This window comes from Pecten maximus, chromosome 8 (assembly GCF_902652985.1).
Source record: "Pecten maximus chromosome 8, xPecMax1.1, whole genome shotgun sequence".
Lineage (NCBI taxonomy): Eukaryota > Metazoa > Mollusca > Bivalvia > Pectinida > Pectinidae > Pecten > Pecten maximus.
In genome coordinates this window covers 45,206,492-45,225,024 of record NC_047022.1, presented here as the reverse complement: position 1 = coordinate 45,225,024, position 18,533 = coordinate 45,206,492, and the positions used below count along the sequence as shown (strand labels likewise).

The window sequence follows — 18,533 nt, the reverse complement described above, 5'->3', positions numbered from 1 at the left end:
AGAATGTGAATGCTGCATAACAGTTTACTGGAGTTCGAGGTATCATCACTTTCATGTTATAAACATTAATGATATTTTTGGAAGGGATCACGAAAATATGTAAGCCTATACGTGAAACGGTATATCAGATCTGCATCACCATATAAAGTTTGATGTTTAATTGCTTTTTAAATCGTTTCAGACCTTTTGTTAATTCATTTGTATGAAATCGAAAGTGAAAGTATGAAAGAGTACAGGGAATTCGTGGAAGTAACCTTGACTTTGAGTACGGCTCATTACGTCACTTTATCGAACATCCGCTGACAAGGAATGCTGACAGCTGAGTTTCGGAGAACAGGGAAGTAACCCGTAAGTTTAACTGTAAATGTTCAGCGTGTGTTTGTTGAGTAACAAATGAAATCTTTAGATCTGAAAGTAGATTTATGCTATATTAATACATTTATAGCGAATTCTGTACCCCGTGACCTCATAAGAAGTAATATGTTGGTTCAAGCGGATACGCCGCTACCGTTATAACAATTTTCGTTTGTGATAAGTTATGACTTCCATGAAGAAGTGGTAGGATGCAGGGTGTTTCTGTTAGGCCGTTACAGATTATTAGGCGTACGTAATAGTGATATGGTGCTAATATTGTGTGTGAAAGTGCCGTGAAGTAAATATCAAAGGTTATTTAGAAATGACCTTGGGTTGATATTTCTAGGTTGGAAGCGTTGGTAAGAAGTATATTTCAAAGTTTATCGTGCATTCAAAGTCGAAAGAGAGTGAGAAAATATTCAGAATTTATTTCAAATTTCATTAGGTGTTAAATATCACAATCAGAGACATATATGTCTATATATATATGTCTCTGTCACAATGCTGCAGGTGGATACATGTTTTTTTTAAATCAATTTTTTTTATATATATGTGAATGAAATTAATAATGTTCAACGCATTTGTGTCTAAGGCGGCCATGGGCGTGGATTTGGCGGTGTACCGTGCACGGGTTGGTCAGTTTGTACCTCGGACAGTGAAGAATGCCTTGTCAAACACCGGATACCTGTGTAAAGCGATCGCCAGTGTCCGGGGTGACCTCACACACGACAAACTGGACATCAAAGGAGCTGTTACATTCATTGATCTCCTCCTGCGTATACAAGGAATAGAGCCGAACCCAGGACCGGGAAAGCCAGATCAACAGGTAGGTTTATTTTAGTAACACCATTAGAATGTCTTTTATAATATCGCTTTCCTACATGTAAAAAAAAACCCATTAAATAATAAAATATTGTAAACCCCACTCTCTGGCAGTATAATGGGGGTATGTTACATTTGGTGGATATAAATACATCTTTATATATTACACAGTATAAGCTTTAAATATGGGAAACTTTAATGCCATTATTTATAATTAATTCGATAGAGAAGTTCGGCTAGGTGTATAGATCAATCACAGAGACAATGGGTGTCACTCATTTTAAACGAATTTCAGTCCGGAAGGTCTGTAACAATATCGTACCAGCGTTTTAATTGGTTAAGTATTATTTTGACACTATATTAAACTTTTTTGACATTTATGAAAGCATGTGGTTACAGTTGTTTACAGAGGAACAGGCTGAAGACAACAATGACATCAACAACACATTTGGTAAATATGATTTAAATAAAATATAAGTATGATATAAATATGATATAAATAAAATATAAGTATGATATAAACATGATATAAATATGATGTAAATATGATATAAATATGATATAAATATGATATAAATATGATATAAACATGATATAAATAAAATATAAGTATGATATAAACATGATATAAATATGATGTAAATATGATGTAAATATGATATAAATATGATATATAGAGGATATCTAACAGTGTCTTCAGTAATACCAAATATATTTCACGAGTGGGGCTAATATTTTGATATTTTTCACGAGTGCGCAGCAAAAAAAGTAGTTTCCCCTGTCCAGGTGCTGACATATATGTCAGGCTTTCTGATTGGTCAATTATTTTGGTATTTTCAAATCATTAATTTGATTGGTCAAATCAGCAAAAGTGATATTTTTCACTAGTGAAAAATATGATATTCTTCACTAGTGAAAAATATCACTTTTATAGAATGAATAATTTTTGATATTTCACTGGTAAAAATGTAATAAAAATAGAGGTTACACAACGAACAACGTGTGGTTGTTGGATATGGAATTTATTTCACACGAGTAACTTTTTTTTAAAGTTACAAAAGACACGAACTTTAGCGAGTGTCTTTTGTAATTTAAAAAAATAATAACTTACGAGTGTGAAATAAATTTCATATCCAATAATCACGAGTCGTGTGACCTGTTTCTACCACAATTATATCAGCTTGAATCAAAGGGAAACGTGGTCAAGTCTTATTTCGCGTATGCAAATATGGTGTACAGATTCGATACGATTATTGATGACAATTCAAAATCAATAACAATTGCAGCTCGGGTCAAAGTTCGAATTATTGACCAATCAAAAGACCGAAAGGTTGGCACATTTATACAATTGCTTGAGAGTGGAAAAACACAGCGTATTGTGGTAGAAATACATTGTGTGATATAAATATGATGTAAATATGATTTAAATATGATATGAATACGTATTTTTTCAATATTTCACTCCTTAAAATGCCATTGTTTGACATTGCCAGTTTAGAAGTGCAAAAGTGCACGGCAAATGAAATTTGAACTGATTTGTAACACGGACCACACCGGTTTAATTCATATAGCATACATTACTCCATTCTGTACTGTGAAACCTTATGACGACCACGTCAGTTTTTGAAATACAGATAAACAGAAATTAGAAATAGGCTGATTTGTAACTCTAGAGTGGGGATATGTAATTTCGCACACTTTCGGTATGTTTTTAAATACATTTCAATCAAATCAATTTCAAATCAAGAAAGAATACCTCACATTGTTAGATGTACAAATGCTTCGTAACATACAAGTGTGCATCCTGAATATGCGCACACGTATCACTGCGCATGGGAGCTGTTGTTAACTTGTGTTTATTGCTGGGTTTGAAGTCGATCGGGAACGTAATTTCGCACACCCATCTAACTTCTTAAATATTTGTTAGTAAAAATAGTTTTTAACCATTTTGTAGACAAACAACATCCTAAACTAAGATTAAGCCCAATGCCATGATTAAAAAAATCTTTAAAAACAAAATAATGTAAAATTGGAAAGTGTCAATTTACCGCCATGTTTGCTTTAAATAATGACCGCTCCCTACAGAGGTAATGTAAACAAGGCGGGGAAAATGACGGAGTGTCAGCAGGTCAGCGCTGTTATTAGTTATACTTGGTGGATTTGTATTAAGTTTTTTTTATAATCTGATCAAATTATATTTTTCCTTAAATATTTGCAAATTCACATGCCAATCAACAACTGGGATTATTTTAGATAAAATATTTAATCATCCGGTATCAATTTTATCGGAAGAGAGTTGTATCAGTTAAAATTTGTTTTCAAAACGAACTTAATCTGAAAAAAGTACTTTAAATGGCAAATGTTTTACTAAATGTTGACATTAGTCATCATTTAAACAAAAAAACACAGTCCTCGACCACTTGGAGGAAAAACGCAAAAAATCGTCAGGTGTGCGAATTTACGCACTGTGCGAAATTACGTACCCTTGCTCTACAAGGACCACACCGGTTTAATTCATCAGTGCATTCGTAACCTTAAACAATAATAAAAAGACACGTGATCACATACAAAGTAAACATCTAGCTGACTTAACTCTTATTATATGTTTATTACCTCGCAGACAGCAATACTAACCCAGTCAGTGCTGACCGGATCAGTCAGTTTATGGAATCTCTTGTGCCTGTTAGTAGTCCTAATCAGCCAGGAAGTAGTACTACAAGCGAGAACGCAGGCGCAGTAGCAATAACCGGAGTTTCTGCTGGAGTTGCCATCCCAACAACTATAAATCAATGTAAGGTTTTAAGTAGATTAATATTGAAGATGAAATGGTTCTAATTATCTTTTAACAGCTAACATACAGTTCTCTGTAAGCAGTTTATATTTATGCATGGATGTCAATATGTTTTCAGTTTCATATAGGGATTGAACGATGTACCGTTCAATGCATAGTGATCTATATATTGATATCAAACAAATCGTTGAAATACCATGCAGGTTGCTAACATAATATTATTTTTAAGTTTAAAATTAATTGATATAGATTCTATTCTCAATTTACAATTTCTGTCTCTTATTAACTATGGTTGTCAACACAGCGTATATTGACACAAATTTAATACTGATGTGGTCGAATGCACGCTTTAGCCATTTGTTGTTATCTTACCTTGTGGAGAAGTGAAATATGCACCTATTTCCACAAATTCAATTTAGGCAAAAAATCATTTGACGTCAGCTTTTATACAGAGAACGTCGGGTAACAGGAGAAAACGCTAAAATTGTGTTGACGAGTCCTTTCAAAATGGCGCCGTCTAGTTGATGCTTCGTAACGTCACAAAGAGACGATGTCATGGTTACGTTAACGATTTCCGCGCTTATTAATCCACTGAGTCTTTTTTTCACTGGGTAAACGCTTATTCATTCGCAATCAGGTTTCTATGCTCAAGAAGGGATATATGTTAATATAGGGGTATGAAACTGAATTAATACTGACATCATGCTTAAAGTTAATTTCTGAACCTGTATTTCAAATACAAAACGCTTTTTATGTCCAATTTTACTTGCTTTATATTGGATTCTTTTAAGGAACTCCAAACGCAGCGTCGATGGTCGTATTTTGACTTCACTTTTTTTGGCGCCATTTACTTTTTTCATATAGGGAGTGGATGGATTTTATTTTATTTTATTATGGCGGCTATGAATAGCAGTAGTTTACCTTATAACTTTCCGTGTTGTTTTTTCTATAAAATGTGTCGCTTTAACTGTATATAAGTAATATTTGTCTTTACTCTACTTGCTTATTTATGTATTTATTGAATAAATCTCCATCATCTCCATAAACACTGTAACATTATCATATATATAAGAACATAGGCTTGCCAATGCGTTTTTATTTTGATGAACAAATATTTCAGTGACTGTCAATTATGTTGACAAAAGAAAATACAGAGAAGAGATCAAGGTTGAGACGATGAACATGGAACATGCTGAAAATGTATGTACAGGGGAACAGACGATTGTACACACAGGTTGGTATAAATAGGAATGGTTTATGTCAGTTTTATAATTCATTAATAGATCACATGATTGAATACGAGATGCTCATGGAATATGAAACTTGATTTATGATGTCATATCCAGAAAGAAAGTTATCCAATCGAACGCCAGGCATATTTTTTTAGCACAGCTGGTTAGAATTAGTTAGAATTCAGTTCGAATCGAAGCAGGAGACAACCGCAGAACACAGTCTAGTCATTATTCATCCGCGCAGCTTGCGTAGCGTTTTGGTTATAAAGATAAAATTATTATTTTTATTACATCATGCTATGTTTTCTGTTGCTTTATGGTAAATGCGTTACATTATCGTATTTTGTCTTAATAATACTGTTTGATGAGCATCCTAATGATGGACTATTTATATTAGACTTGCACAAGTTCAAGTTCAATTTATCAGGGGAAATGTGTATTAGCGGCTATTTGAAATAAGGATTGAATGTTACGTTGGTCGATTCCAAGGGGTGATGAATTGAGTTGCTCCTGAGACAAATTTAATGTACTGCGAATAACCTTTCATTCGAAGTGAGACTATAATACAGATGTAACACCTGTACAAATTAGATTTATCTTTACACTGAGCGAGAAGGCAAACGTTATACTCTGTATTTATTTTCAGAAGCATCTGGTGGAAATGAAGACGATCACCAACCTGAAACAAAGGAGAAAAATCCTAAAAGAATTTTACTTGAAGGTAACATCAATTACATATACTGTTATTATCAATTTAACAATGTATTAAACACGCATTCTGGTTGTTGTTGATACTACTTAGTATTATGACACCTTACATCGATATTTAACATATTATAACTCCTTCAAGATATATTTGTATTTTACATATCATCAGTCAAAGGAGACTCACGAAATATTCTCTATATTTATATTTACTTTACATAACTTAAATAATGAAACGGAGCTCTTTTGTGTTCATTTATCCAGAGAATGCAGAGACAATGTTAACACGGCACATCGAAGAAATGACCAATATTTTGGTCACCAGGACCAAAGCTGAGAATGAAGTAGTGAAGCGTCTCAAGGACTATAACATGGTGATCATATCCGGGGTCACTGGAGAGGGGAAGACAACTCTGGGTAGGGAAATATGTAGAAAGCTGAGAGACGGTACCCTTGACAATGATATCAAACAAAAGACACCTGTTCTCATAACAGTGCCCCAGGATTGGAGTGATGTTGTCAATGACAAAGATGATATCGTTGTGTTTGTAGATGACATCTTTGGGAAAACAAACTATCAAACAGGACTTTTGAATGGGTGGAAACCATTCTTCGATAGAACATTACAAAGTTTACGCGAGGGAAAAGTTTGTTTGGTAGTGACTTCTCGCACACATATACTTAAAGATGCCAGACGAGAGTCAGGTGTACTGATAGAGATGGTAAGTGACCACATTCTGTCCGAAAAGAAAACGGTAGATTTGACAGATGATCACAGATTGACCAAGGAAGAACGTGTTAATATTTACAAAAATCATTCTAATCTAAGACAGAGGGAGAATGACCGCTTTGGTAGCATGTTACTTGAAAGTTTTGCAATTAAGAGTTTTCCATCAAATATTGCTATAGGCTATGCCCAGGTTTGTAAGCTTTTCTTTGCTAATGATTCGTTTTTCGAGAAAGGAGAAGAGTTTTTCAGAAATCCTGACCGGTTGCTTACAGAAGAAATAGAACAGATGAGACTCACAGAACCACACAAATACTTTGCACTGGTATATTGCTTCTTAAACGACCAAACTATAGATACTAAAAAGCTGAATCGTTTAAAAATGCCATCAGAAGAGTATGACACTTTGAAGGTCTATGCAGAAGTGTGTGGCGTTCTTCACACCGACAACGTACTAACCAGTCTTAAACATGGCCTTGACGCCCTAGATCGTACATATCTGACAAAGCAAAACACGTTGTTTACCATTAGCCATCAATCAATAGCAGATAGTGTTAGTTTGGTGTTTGGAAAGGAAAATCCAGAAATGATTTTAGAAAAATGTAGCAACCGCGTGATACTGGAACTGCTGGATGTCACGGATGATGGTCAAAACGACATATGCACCTTGCATGTGCCTGCTGAGTGCTTTGGACAACTCGTGAAGCGAATGTACAAAATGATCATGGAAGGGGACATTTTCGATAGAATTACATTGGAATCTTTTCCACGGTTCCGTAACCAAAAGCTTGCGGATTGTCTCTTCGAGTATATCACCAAACAGAACGATAAAAGGGGTTTCTTAAAAGCTCATTCTGGGAGTATATATTCTGCCTCAAACAGTCTACTAGAATCTTGCGCAAACAATGTGTCCTTCTTAAGAGCATTTTTCAAGTTCCAAATCGACGATTTTATTGTCGAAGAGTACGATATTCTATCCTACACAAGAGCATTACAGAGAGCTCTACAACAAGCCCTGGAACATGTACGTTTGGAATCCATGTCAATTCTTCTTAATAAAGGGGCGTTCCTCACTGAAAAATGTCTTCAGTTAGCAATCGGTTCAAACGATGAAAAACTGGTCAAGTTTGTATTGTCAAAGAATGTTTGGACAGAATCTGAAGTAAAGAAACACATCAGCGACAATACTCCAGATCACATTCGTGACACCCTGAAGAGGAGAAGAACAAAATGCAAGGTAAAGTTGATAAGGGATCAGTGTACCAAACAGAAAACGTACATCAACAAGAAAGCCACAGAACTCCCAAGCATGTGTATGAAAGATATGACGAGAGCTGCCGAACAAATGGACTTTGGCATACTTCATGCAATTTTTCAGTCCCCACAATTAAAAGAACATATCCATAGTCTGATAAAGATAATTCTGGAATCAAAACACAAAATGCTAACTGATGCCATTGCAATTAAAATGATTCTTGGAAATATTGAAGGGAGAGTTGTCCAACATGCGTTACATTGTTGTGACTTGGATATGTTCCGTTTCGTCCTTTTCTCAACCAATACAGCTCAGCTGAACTCCATGCTCTCTGAAGCCATCTATCTAAATAAAACAGACCATATAGAAGTTCTCACCAAGGCGGGTGGTCAACCGTCTATTGATGATTTTGTCAGGAAGGCTGGAACAAATTTAAGGGGTGTGGAAAGCGTCGTAGAAGTGATTATGAAAACAGGACTTTGGACACCCGCACAACTAAATGATGCCCTTGACGCAGCCGTCACCTGCGGATCATCTGCTACCATGGAAACCCTTTACGAAGGTGGAGCACAGTTTACAGAAGAAGCTCTAGTGAACGTGTCCAAACGGCTGGATGATCCACTAACAAAGAGTAGCGACACAATGACTCCTGAAGAACGGATTCATTGGCTAAATAAATTGTTACAGTCCCTCGAAAACCCAGCAGTCTTTATAGACTTCAACAAACGTGTCCCTAAAATGCTTGCATATGTTTTTTTGAAACACAAATGGTCTCGGAGGCAGATCACTGATGCGATGAGTGCTGCATTAAAATCCGGGTCTTTCGAAACCATCCAGTTTCTTAAAGAAAAAGGAGGGAAATTCAGAAACGATGCTTTGATAGCGGCTGTCAAAAGGGCTCCTGACACGCAAAAAGTTGTACAGTTTGTGAGAAGATCTAAGGCATGGTCAGTTGACCAACTCAGTGAAGCCTTACATCAGGCTTTAGTCATTTGCAGACCTGATGTCATTGTCTACTTGAACACTATGGGAGCACTGTTCAATGATTCAAGTCTGAAAAATGTTCTTCGGTGGCATCTTGAACATCATATTCAGTTGAAATTCATAAAATATATTCTTACAGTTCGTACTTGGTCACAAGAGCTGTTAAATGAAGCCTTTCATTTTGCATGTGAAAGAGGAAGTCTCGCAGTCCTTGCGTTTCTTACCACAGTTGAGGAATCAGAATTAGGATGTGTTCTAATGCTACGAGGTATAGATCAGCTGAAGGGAAATGTTGTTCAAACTTTAAAAGATGAAGGCAAAAATGAGGACCTAGCTGTTCTCCTAAATAAGGAAATTCAAGAAGGTTGCACAGAAATCGTTGAAAAATTGCTAAGCGAGATGCACATTCCCTGCGACGACGACAGTTTATCAAATGCCATGGAAAACACTCGGAACTACCAAAGATACGATAGGCTGAAAATGGTCCGCCTAGTACGGGAATCCAGACACTGGTCTGATGAGTTGCTGATGAAGGCACTTGACAAAGCTTTGAGACTCGGGTATACTGAGGTGGTATTCTACCTATATGGTCACGGGGCAATGTTCAGTGACCAAAGTCTGGAATACGCAATCACTGATAAAACTGAAGGATATGATATTTACGCTCTAGTGACGTACTTAATAAAAAGTCGTCAATACGATACACAACAGATGAACAATGCACTGCAAAAGTCATTAGAAATCGGATGTGTTCAACTACTGACACTGTTTTGTGAACAAGGGGCCGAGTTTGCAGAAAAAAGCCTGCGAAGAGTCATTCACAAAAACTGGAAACTGTCAGATAGACTTCCTGCCGTGCAGTTTGTATTGAACGCAAGAGGGTGGGATGCGGATGAGAAGAATGAAGCCTTGTTGAGTGCTGTAAAATTGGGAGATATAAGGGTGATTAGATGCATTCTCAGGTGCGGAGGGGTGGTGTCAGGACGATGTTTGTTGGAACTACTGGAGAAGAAATGTAAACCGTCACATCGCCTGTCTATCATCAGACTCCTGATCACAAGTCCCGGGTCTCTGTCACAGGATCTACTTATAGATGCCAGGGAAAAGGCTAAACTACTGTCAGAGTCTAAACTCGAGGCATACATCCAAAGGTTTATTACATAGGTGAGACAAGCTATTCTACATTTGAACCATTGAACTCTCCATTCTAGATTTAAAACACTTATATCATGCAATACCAGTGATGCTATAATATTTCGTATTGACCAGTTAGATTAGTATTCCTTTTCAACGTTCTACTTTTTAAAAGTCTAGACCTTCGACATGTAATACCAATAAAAAAAGAACGCGTCTGTTTGAATTCTACGTAACGTTAAAAACGTTCTCCGTCACTCAGCTGATGGAACATTCATCTTTAGCTCAGGGATTGAGTCGTTGCTTATACGCCGGAGACACGGATTCGATTCACGTCATAGCGATCGACAGGAATGATTTTTTTCTCTGCCCTTTCACAAATGCACCCAACTAAAATCCAACGATTGGGATATAGAGATTCTCATGCTGTGATTTGCATAAATTTAAAGAAAACTTGGGTAGTTGGAATGGGTTGGTGTGGCTTATACACAGTGAAAAATACGGTCTCTGTCACTCATCTTACGACATCTGACGAAGCATGTTTCTTTAGCTCAGAAGGTAGAGCCGGATATCATTACGCCGGAGACCCGGGCTCGATTCATGTAAGGCAATAATGTGTTTTCTTTGTTCTTTTACGATGAATAAAAAATGTCAAAGTCGCAAAATATATGCATGTAGTAATGAAGCTTTCAAAATCCTTTTTAACTTAAAGGGACGTTTTACAATGAGTATCATATGGAAAGACCCAATTTCTAAACCATAGGAAAATGACTTGAACTATCAAGTTATCATTCAAAATTAACATCGTCGGAATAGTTTTGGTTTTAAAAGTGATACAAACTTTATTTTCAAGATGAAAGTATAATACTAAATGTTTGTATTATCTATTTTTTCCTTTATCATTAAGGAATTAAGAATGATATACAGTATGAATTATCTAAAAGAACAGAATCAAAGTAGTTGTGTTATAAAGAAAACATATGATTACAACACAACACTATGCATTATACAATAAGTCTAGAAAGTAAGTTAGTTAGTTAGCTCTCACCTACTACAGTCAGTGTTATGTCAGCTTTAGAAAGTCAGACTTATCGCCTACATTACTCCGCCTATTGTTAAATTTCGTCTCACCGACTACAGTCAGTGTTATGTCAGCTTTAGATAATCACAGACCTATCGCCTACATTACTCCGCCTATTGTTAAATTTCGTCTCATCGACTACAGTCAGTGTTATGTGAGCTTTAGATAATCACAAACTTAACGCCTACATTACTCCGCCAATTGTTAAATTTCGTCTCACCGACTATAGTCAGTGTTATGTGAGCTTTAGAAAGTCACAGACTTAACGCCTACATTACTCCGCCTATTGTTAAATTTCGCTCACCGACTATAGTCAGTGTTATGTCAGCTTTAGAAAGTCACAGACTTATCGCCTACAATACACCGCCTATTGTTAAATTTCGTCTCATCGACTACAGTCAGTGTTTTGTTAGCTTTAGAAAGGTACACGATTACCGCCTACATAACTCCGCCTATTGCCAGTTTTCTGTTGACGTATAGTCTTTATGGTCTACTACATATTGTCTTATCGTCTAATCTTATATTTTAAATCATTATGTAAGTAACAGTGTTGTATTTTTATCATTCAATAACAAGATTAATGCTATAGATACCCCTGTTTATAAGATAATGTAAAATGATCTTCAACGCTTTTCACCATTTATAGCTTTTGAAACTATGTGTCTATATACCCTTTGACAATATTACATTTACATATGCTAATAAACATGTTCAAGGTTACTTCTATAATTTGTGGTTCTGATTAAAAATTGAATGTTGTAAATGGAATCTGATGAAACTGATGTACTATTTGTATAGTGACTTAAAAAGGCTCGTGTGGCTATGGTGTGTTGTATTAATTAGTATATAATTAATTAATTTAATCTGCCACAAGTTTTGAGCGTTTAAGCGTGAGGTACATCATAGTATTGGCCAAATCACATGTAAGATTCGGTTTATGACATTTTTTTTGAAATATCAAAATAATATATTAACATAGAAAATGTTGTCAAGTGTAAATGATGCTGTAATATAACTGTGCGATAGTTGAGAACGGTTTATATGTTCTAGCTTATAAACTGTTGATCTTTATCTAATTTGGATTTAATAAGCCCACCATCATAGGGGGGGGGGGGGGCTATGATGGTGGGCTATTCAAATTGCCCCGCGTCCGTGGTCCGCTTGTCGTTCACAGACAAAAGACTACACCCCTTAAGTCAATGTTATTTGTATGTTCGTCAGTAAACAGTCCTTGTTTTCACAATTTCTTGAAGAGCACTGGAGTTTTTTGTTTTTTTTTTTTCATGTGTAGCTTTTTCTAATCTCCCTAGTTGTGTAGGCTCCACTTGTTATCAGATTATTGAAAAGAGAAAAGGGACAAATAGAAGATCAAATTGTTTGTATTCAACTTTTATTTTCCTATATAGTAAAGTGAATAGCGCTTTAAAATATACATTGTTGTGTAATTACAAAGTAAACAATGCTTCCACAAAACGTTTTCAATATTTTGTTGTTGATTCGTGGTGAGATAGCCCCTCTGTGAGCTTTCCAGTATAATTTCTCCAATTTATACATTGCTGCACAAAAAAGTAGATATCAATTACCTGAAGATTAAGTCAAAACGTCGCAAACACCTGAAAATGTGGTCAAACTAAATATTTTCACAAACTGAAGATATTGGATCCTAGTTCAACAAGAATAATCACGCAAAGACCGACTGTAAACATGCCTAAACTGTAAACAAGGATTAGGGTTAAACCCTAAACTGTCAATGGAAATTAGAGATAAAACAATTTTAAAAGGCCATCAGTTCTAGAGGAATTGTCACAATACGTCAGAAAAAATATTCAGTAAATTATTTCAAACATTATTCCTACCATAGTAGCAATACATTCATGCAAATGTAGGAAATGGAAATGGGCTTATCTGAAACCGAAAGCGAAAGTACAATAGTTCAGAAAATACCAGGGCTGCTTTCGTGCATAGCGTACAAGCGGTTAAGACCGATTGGATCAGAGTTGATCGTTACAAAATAATGACGAATCTAGTGATTGTATTATGCTTTTGAATGAGCATCGACAACGACTTTTATGGTCCGTATTAATAACTGCAGGTCTATCAAGATTTAAGCCTAAAATAAAACAATTAAAACTCAGCGAACCGTTTTGGCCGCATAAAAGAACAGGCCTCGGCTAACGTCATTACGACCTTGACACCTGGCTAGGTGTATAACTTGATTGGTTTGTTTATGGAGTTACGTCCTCGATACATCAAAAGTCACACGAACGCAGACCAAACACAATGTGTATGCTGCTGACGCATTACCCAAGAGGAGGAGAGCGAGGAGCTGTAGGCTGAAAACTTGGTTTGTGACTTGAAGATCTGTTGGGTTGGTAGAAATGGATAGTTACAGTGATAGCTAACGACAATGTATAAAAGAAACATATATATCATAACAGCATCGAAATCCTTACAATACCATTCAATGGCCGATTTTTTCAGATTTGACATATTCTCAAGGTACCAAAGGTAGCAGCCATTTTGTTTGGTTTCCTTACTTGCGCGATGTACAATCATCGACCTACTAACACAATATATTTTTGTATAACAAATACAGGGTATTCAATTTTATAGAGTATTATTTTATACAGTGTGTTATGAACTCTACAATACACCTTGTATTATATTTCAGGGGTAGGTTTGAGATCTTACATGCAACATAACATAAGTCATTCGCTTTACTTCTCGCAATAGACATAGATTGATATGATAAATGAAACGAACTATTCGGTATTAAACAATATTTACACAGACACAAATTGGAGACCCAATATCTTTGCACTAAGACGAACATTGATAATTGAATAAGTTGTAGCTTAGAATATATGCATTGAAGCATGGCATATGTTTTCAATTTTGAAGTTTGCAATTATGCAATGAAATTTATTAACCTCGCGAGGTTGCCTGTGGAGCTGATTGATTTAGAACTGTTTGAAGTCCATATTGAACGATTTCCTAATTTATACAACTTGTAGTCTAATAATATGAAAGGTTTAAGCTAAACAGCTCATGTACTTGTTTTCTGTACAGGTTTTCATAGGCAAAAATGACATATTTCTTAAGATATCAGGAAAGATGTTGATAAATATATGTAGCACATGTATATTTATACTTGTGTATCTGGCCATGGGTTTGCTTAATTTCTAGCCATTACATTTGCATTTGTTAATTTTATGCCTGGGTCTTTTTTTCCAGAAAAGTGTTTGCTATTGATCATTTATAGATAGACTGGGTGAGAGAATGAGTGGAAGGTGTTTGTCTTATTGTTATGTGATCATGAGAGAGTATGAGATGTGTAACATTTGTCAGTTGTGTGGCGAGATCCCCCCCCCCACCACCACCACCACCACCACCACCACACACACACACACACCCTATGTGGGGAGATTGCTTATATTTTTATATTTTGAAGGCTGACCCCAAGGCCCCAACCTTAGCAGCACTCCTATGTATTTTTATATCGTTTAATTTTCTTTCAATTTTGTTAACTGAAATAAGTAAAATAAGTTTTGATCACCAGTTATGGAGATACGGTGTCTCAAACCAACCATCCTTGACATAGAATAGGATCAAAGTGATAAGTTGTATATTGAAAGAAATTGTCTCTGAATCAGAATGTGTTATTGTGTATCACTATATTTTTTTCTTTTAAATGAGAGATGTCATTCCTCTTAAGATAGTCAGGACTTAGTTTAGATCATAAAAGCTCTTTTCTCCATTAATTTTACGATAGCGATGTTACAAATGGTCAATTTCGATTTGGATGTTAACTTGGGAAAGTAATTGTGAAAAAATCTATCGTTTAATTTTCTTCAAATTTTGTCCTAGTCAACCATTATATGAATCATTAAACATATGTACTGAAACGAAAAAGAAACGCAACTTCAAATTGTAGGTTTAATAAAATAATACTTATGAGCATTATGTTTAAATTTCATATGTAATAGTTAATATTGAATATTGATGTAACATCCTTTAAATGTTTAGAGATTTTTAAGAACAGGTCACTTTGCTAGAAGGTCATGATTGGTAGTACCCTACGTGAATCCAAGTTGAAATGGCAGCAGTTTTGAAACCGTGACCTAATATCGTGTGTGTCCTCCTCGAACAGTTATCACATCTCTAATTCTTTGTTGCATTGAGTTCATCAGGGCATTGACTTTCCGTATTGGAATGTTATTCCATTCTTGGACGAGTGCATTTGCTAACTGAGGGAGGGTATTTGGGGGGGTTACGGCGATTTCGAATTCTTCTGTCTAATTCATCCCACAAATGCTCGATTGGGGACAGGTCGGGGCTATATGGAGGCCAATCTATAGGAACAATGTTCTGTGTCGCAAGAAAGTCTCTACAGACTCGTGTGGTCTCGCGTTATCTTGCTGAAAGGTTAGATGATGCTGCCTAACAAACGGCACAACATTGGGCCTAAGGATCTCATCCCGATAGCGTACGGCCGTTAAATTCCCATTGACTATCACCAAAGGCGTCTTCAAACCATGGGAGATTCCCGCCCAAACCATAACTGATCCACCCCCAAATCGGTCGTGTTCCAAAACACAGGCGTCAGCAAAACGTTCGCCTCGACGCCGGTACACACGTTGACGGCCATCTGCTCGAAATAACGTGAATCGAGATTCATCGGTGAAGAGCATAGACCTCCAACGTCTCATAGGAAAACGTCTGGGCATATGTGCCGTTGCCCATTGCATACGACGTGCTCGACGTTGCGGTGTTAGTGGTAAACCAACGTACTGTCGCCTTGCACGCAAATTAGCCTCAAGCAGTCTGTTGATCACTGTTTGGGGATGAATTCGACGGTTATGATAACCAATCGTATTCCTTGCCGTTTCAGCGGCCGTTAATCTCCTGTTACGCAGGTGTGCCAACCTAAGAACCCGGTCTTGACGTCGCGACGTTACGCGTGGACGTCCTGATCTCGGCTGGTCATCGACTCTTCCTGTTGCGTTAAGACGTGAAACTAATCGACTAATAGTCGATTTGTGAACTCTGAATTGTCGAGCGACGTGAAGTTGCGTGTTCCCTGCCAGAAGCATCGCTATAGCACGTCCTCTATCAACCTTTGATAACCGTGGCATAATTGTAAAAGGAATTATTGTTTGCAAAAGTATTGGCGATGATGTGGCTCAATGTTAGTGATGAATTGATACTGGTTTGAATGAAAAAAGAACGCATATGTTTGTACAGGCACGGTTTTTGATGTTTTTACCGCGCCGGAAGTGCATAGGTCTCTAGTCACACTTGGGTGATTTTGAAGATTGGTATGGGTGTTAGGCAGGGTGCATGTTTATTTCCGCGATTTTTATACAGATATGTATATTTAATACAAAATTAATCACAATTTTCCATGTTGCGTTTCTTTTTCGTTTCAGTATATATTATATTGATCATATCGTTAAAAAGGTTCATCATTTGAACAACAAAAATAGATATACATGTATATATATTATCTGCTTGCTGAATATGCTGGCTTAAATTACCACAATAATGTCGTCTTTATAAGAAATCGGAGTGAAGGTTATAATAATATATCTTGGATTAAGCAATCGAATAGTTTTGAGTATTTTCTAGTCCTTTCTTAGTTAAACGTTACAGATGGTATATCACAAATATATGACAAACATAACACGTGCGTGCTTGCCTGATTTTTTTACAATCCAATAACCCAGTTGAATAAATTGACAATTGTATTTTAGTATGTCTTCCTAGACAGATTCTTTTATCAATCATCAAACAAAAGCTAGATGTTGTACCTAAGAGAAGGCTAAAAACGTGATATTGTCTTATTTTCTTTATCTTATAGAAGGCCAAAAAGTCATTTTCCCAAGATCGATTTAGGTAGACTCTCTGTTATAATGTAGAGAACCCTACATTTTAAAAACCAGAAAATAACATGTGTTGCAAGTATGTCACGTTTTGGAATATATTCTGAGTAAAAGTGACTAGACTATGTCTCACACATATCTACCTTAAAAACAGAACCATCAATATTTCTATTTCTAGTTGTTCAAGGAGGTTGGGCCCAAAATGGTTATATTATCAATGTTTTTAAAAAAAAAACATCAGTGAAACAAAAGGTTCCATTACAATGCCCGAAGATGTTCCCTATATTGAGGCTGAAAGCGTTCTGTTTTATTTTGTAATAATGTGGTGAAAACCTGATGATATGTTCTGCCATATGCCTAATAAAAAAGTCACAGAACGTGTCACCAATGTCCAAACTTTATTCCAATGATCTGGTACAGACCTCCAAAGGTTTCATATATATGTACAAAGTAGTTACGAACATAATGTAGCTGTGTAGCTGTGTAGCTATGCAAGCTATGTAGACTGTAGTGTAGGTGAAACCTGCAACAACAATAAACACTAACTATAGCTTTAATCCATAAACCTTATAACATACCAGTAATATCAAATTGACTAGACTAAATAGACATTCCTATAGTGTCGTTATGACTAGTTACTCTTCATGTATTACACATGCATTTATCCAGGATAGAAATGTTCAAAATATCAACAAACCTCGACTTATGCACTGTAGCATATAGCTAGCTATGGCTATTTATAGAACCATGTGTTCGGCAAATTGTCTAGCATTGTGTGCTTAACGAACCTCAAACTATCATTATTATAGACTTACAATGAATTGATACTAACTTCACCGTAAATACAGATTAGCACGAGCATCAACTATATACAGAATCATGTCTAGCTATAAAACTGACACATATATGGCCTACAATAAACAAAACTAACTTATAAACTATCGTACCGTCTAACGTAAACATGTGTGGCCAGCATTGGGAAAACACACGTAAACATAATTATGCAACAAATTGTGACTAGATTAATGTTATTAATATCCTAAAGATGGTTTTAGCAAACAACAATTACTTACAGAGTGAGACAACCCATGCCTAAAGCCTTAAGATGTATCCTGCACAAATGTCAGGCCGCCATGACAGAATTCTCTTTTCCGAACCACGAGGAGCCCAGACTAGTCGATAAGCTAAGATCACAAACAGGCTTAACTAAACGATAAATGCCTGACTATAGCTATCAAGACAGAACATGATATGATAACGTTTAGATAATAGAAATAATTCCAATGGTACAGGTATCCAGGAACAACAGAAATGTTCAACTATCAAAACATATTTTATCAAGTTATAGTAAATGACCAATACATTTGTGTCTAAGGCGGCCATGGGCGTGGATTTGGCGGTGTACCGTGCACGGGTTGGTCAGTTTGTGCCTCGGACAGTGAAGGATGCCCTGTCAAACATCGAATACCTCTGTAAAGCGATCGCCAGTGTCCGGGGTGACCTCACACACGACAAACTGGACATCAAAGGGGCTGTTACATTCATTGATCTCCTCCTGCGTATACA

General features: G+C 36.3%; 1 protein-coding gene and 1 long non-coding RNA gene across 2 annotated transcripts; one reads left to right on the top strand and one right to left on the bottom strand.

Annotated features, from left to right (window-relative positions):
* The first annotated feature begins 205 nt into the window (after nt 1-205).
* Nucleotides 206-12,562, top strand: LOC117333660. Its single transcript, XM_033893068.1, has 7 exons — nt 206-348; nt 947-1,180; nt 1,576-1,627; nt 3,797-3,967; nt 5,088-5,201; nt 5,846-5,920; nt 6,169-12,562. The coding sequence occupies exons 2-7, from the start codon at nt 953-955 to the stop codon at nt 10,032-10,034; spliced, it is 4,506 nt and encodes a 1,501-aa protein (XP_033748959.1). The 5' UTR covers nt 206-348; nt 947-952; the 3' UTR covers nt 10,035-12,562.
* A 4,788-nt stretch (nt 12,563-17,350) lies between these two features.
* On the bottom strand, nt 17,351-18,130 carry LOC117333661. Its single transcript, XR_004533977.1, has 2 exons — nt 18,041-18,130; nt 17,351-17,490 (listed from the first exon to the last, which is right to left on the bottom strand). It is a non-coding gene; the product is annotated as an uncharacterized LOC117333661 (long non-coding RNA).
* Between the last annotated feature and the right edge of the window lie 403 nt (nt 18,131-18,533).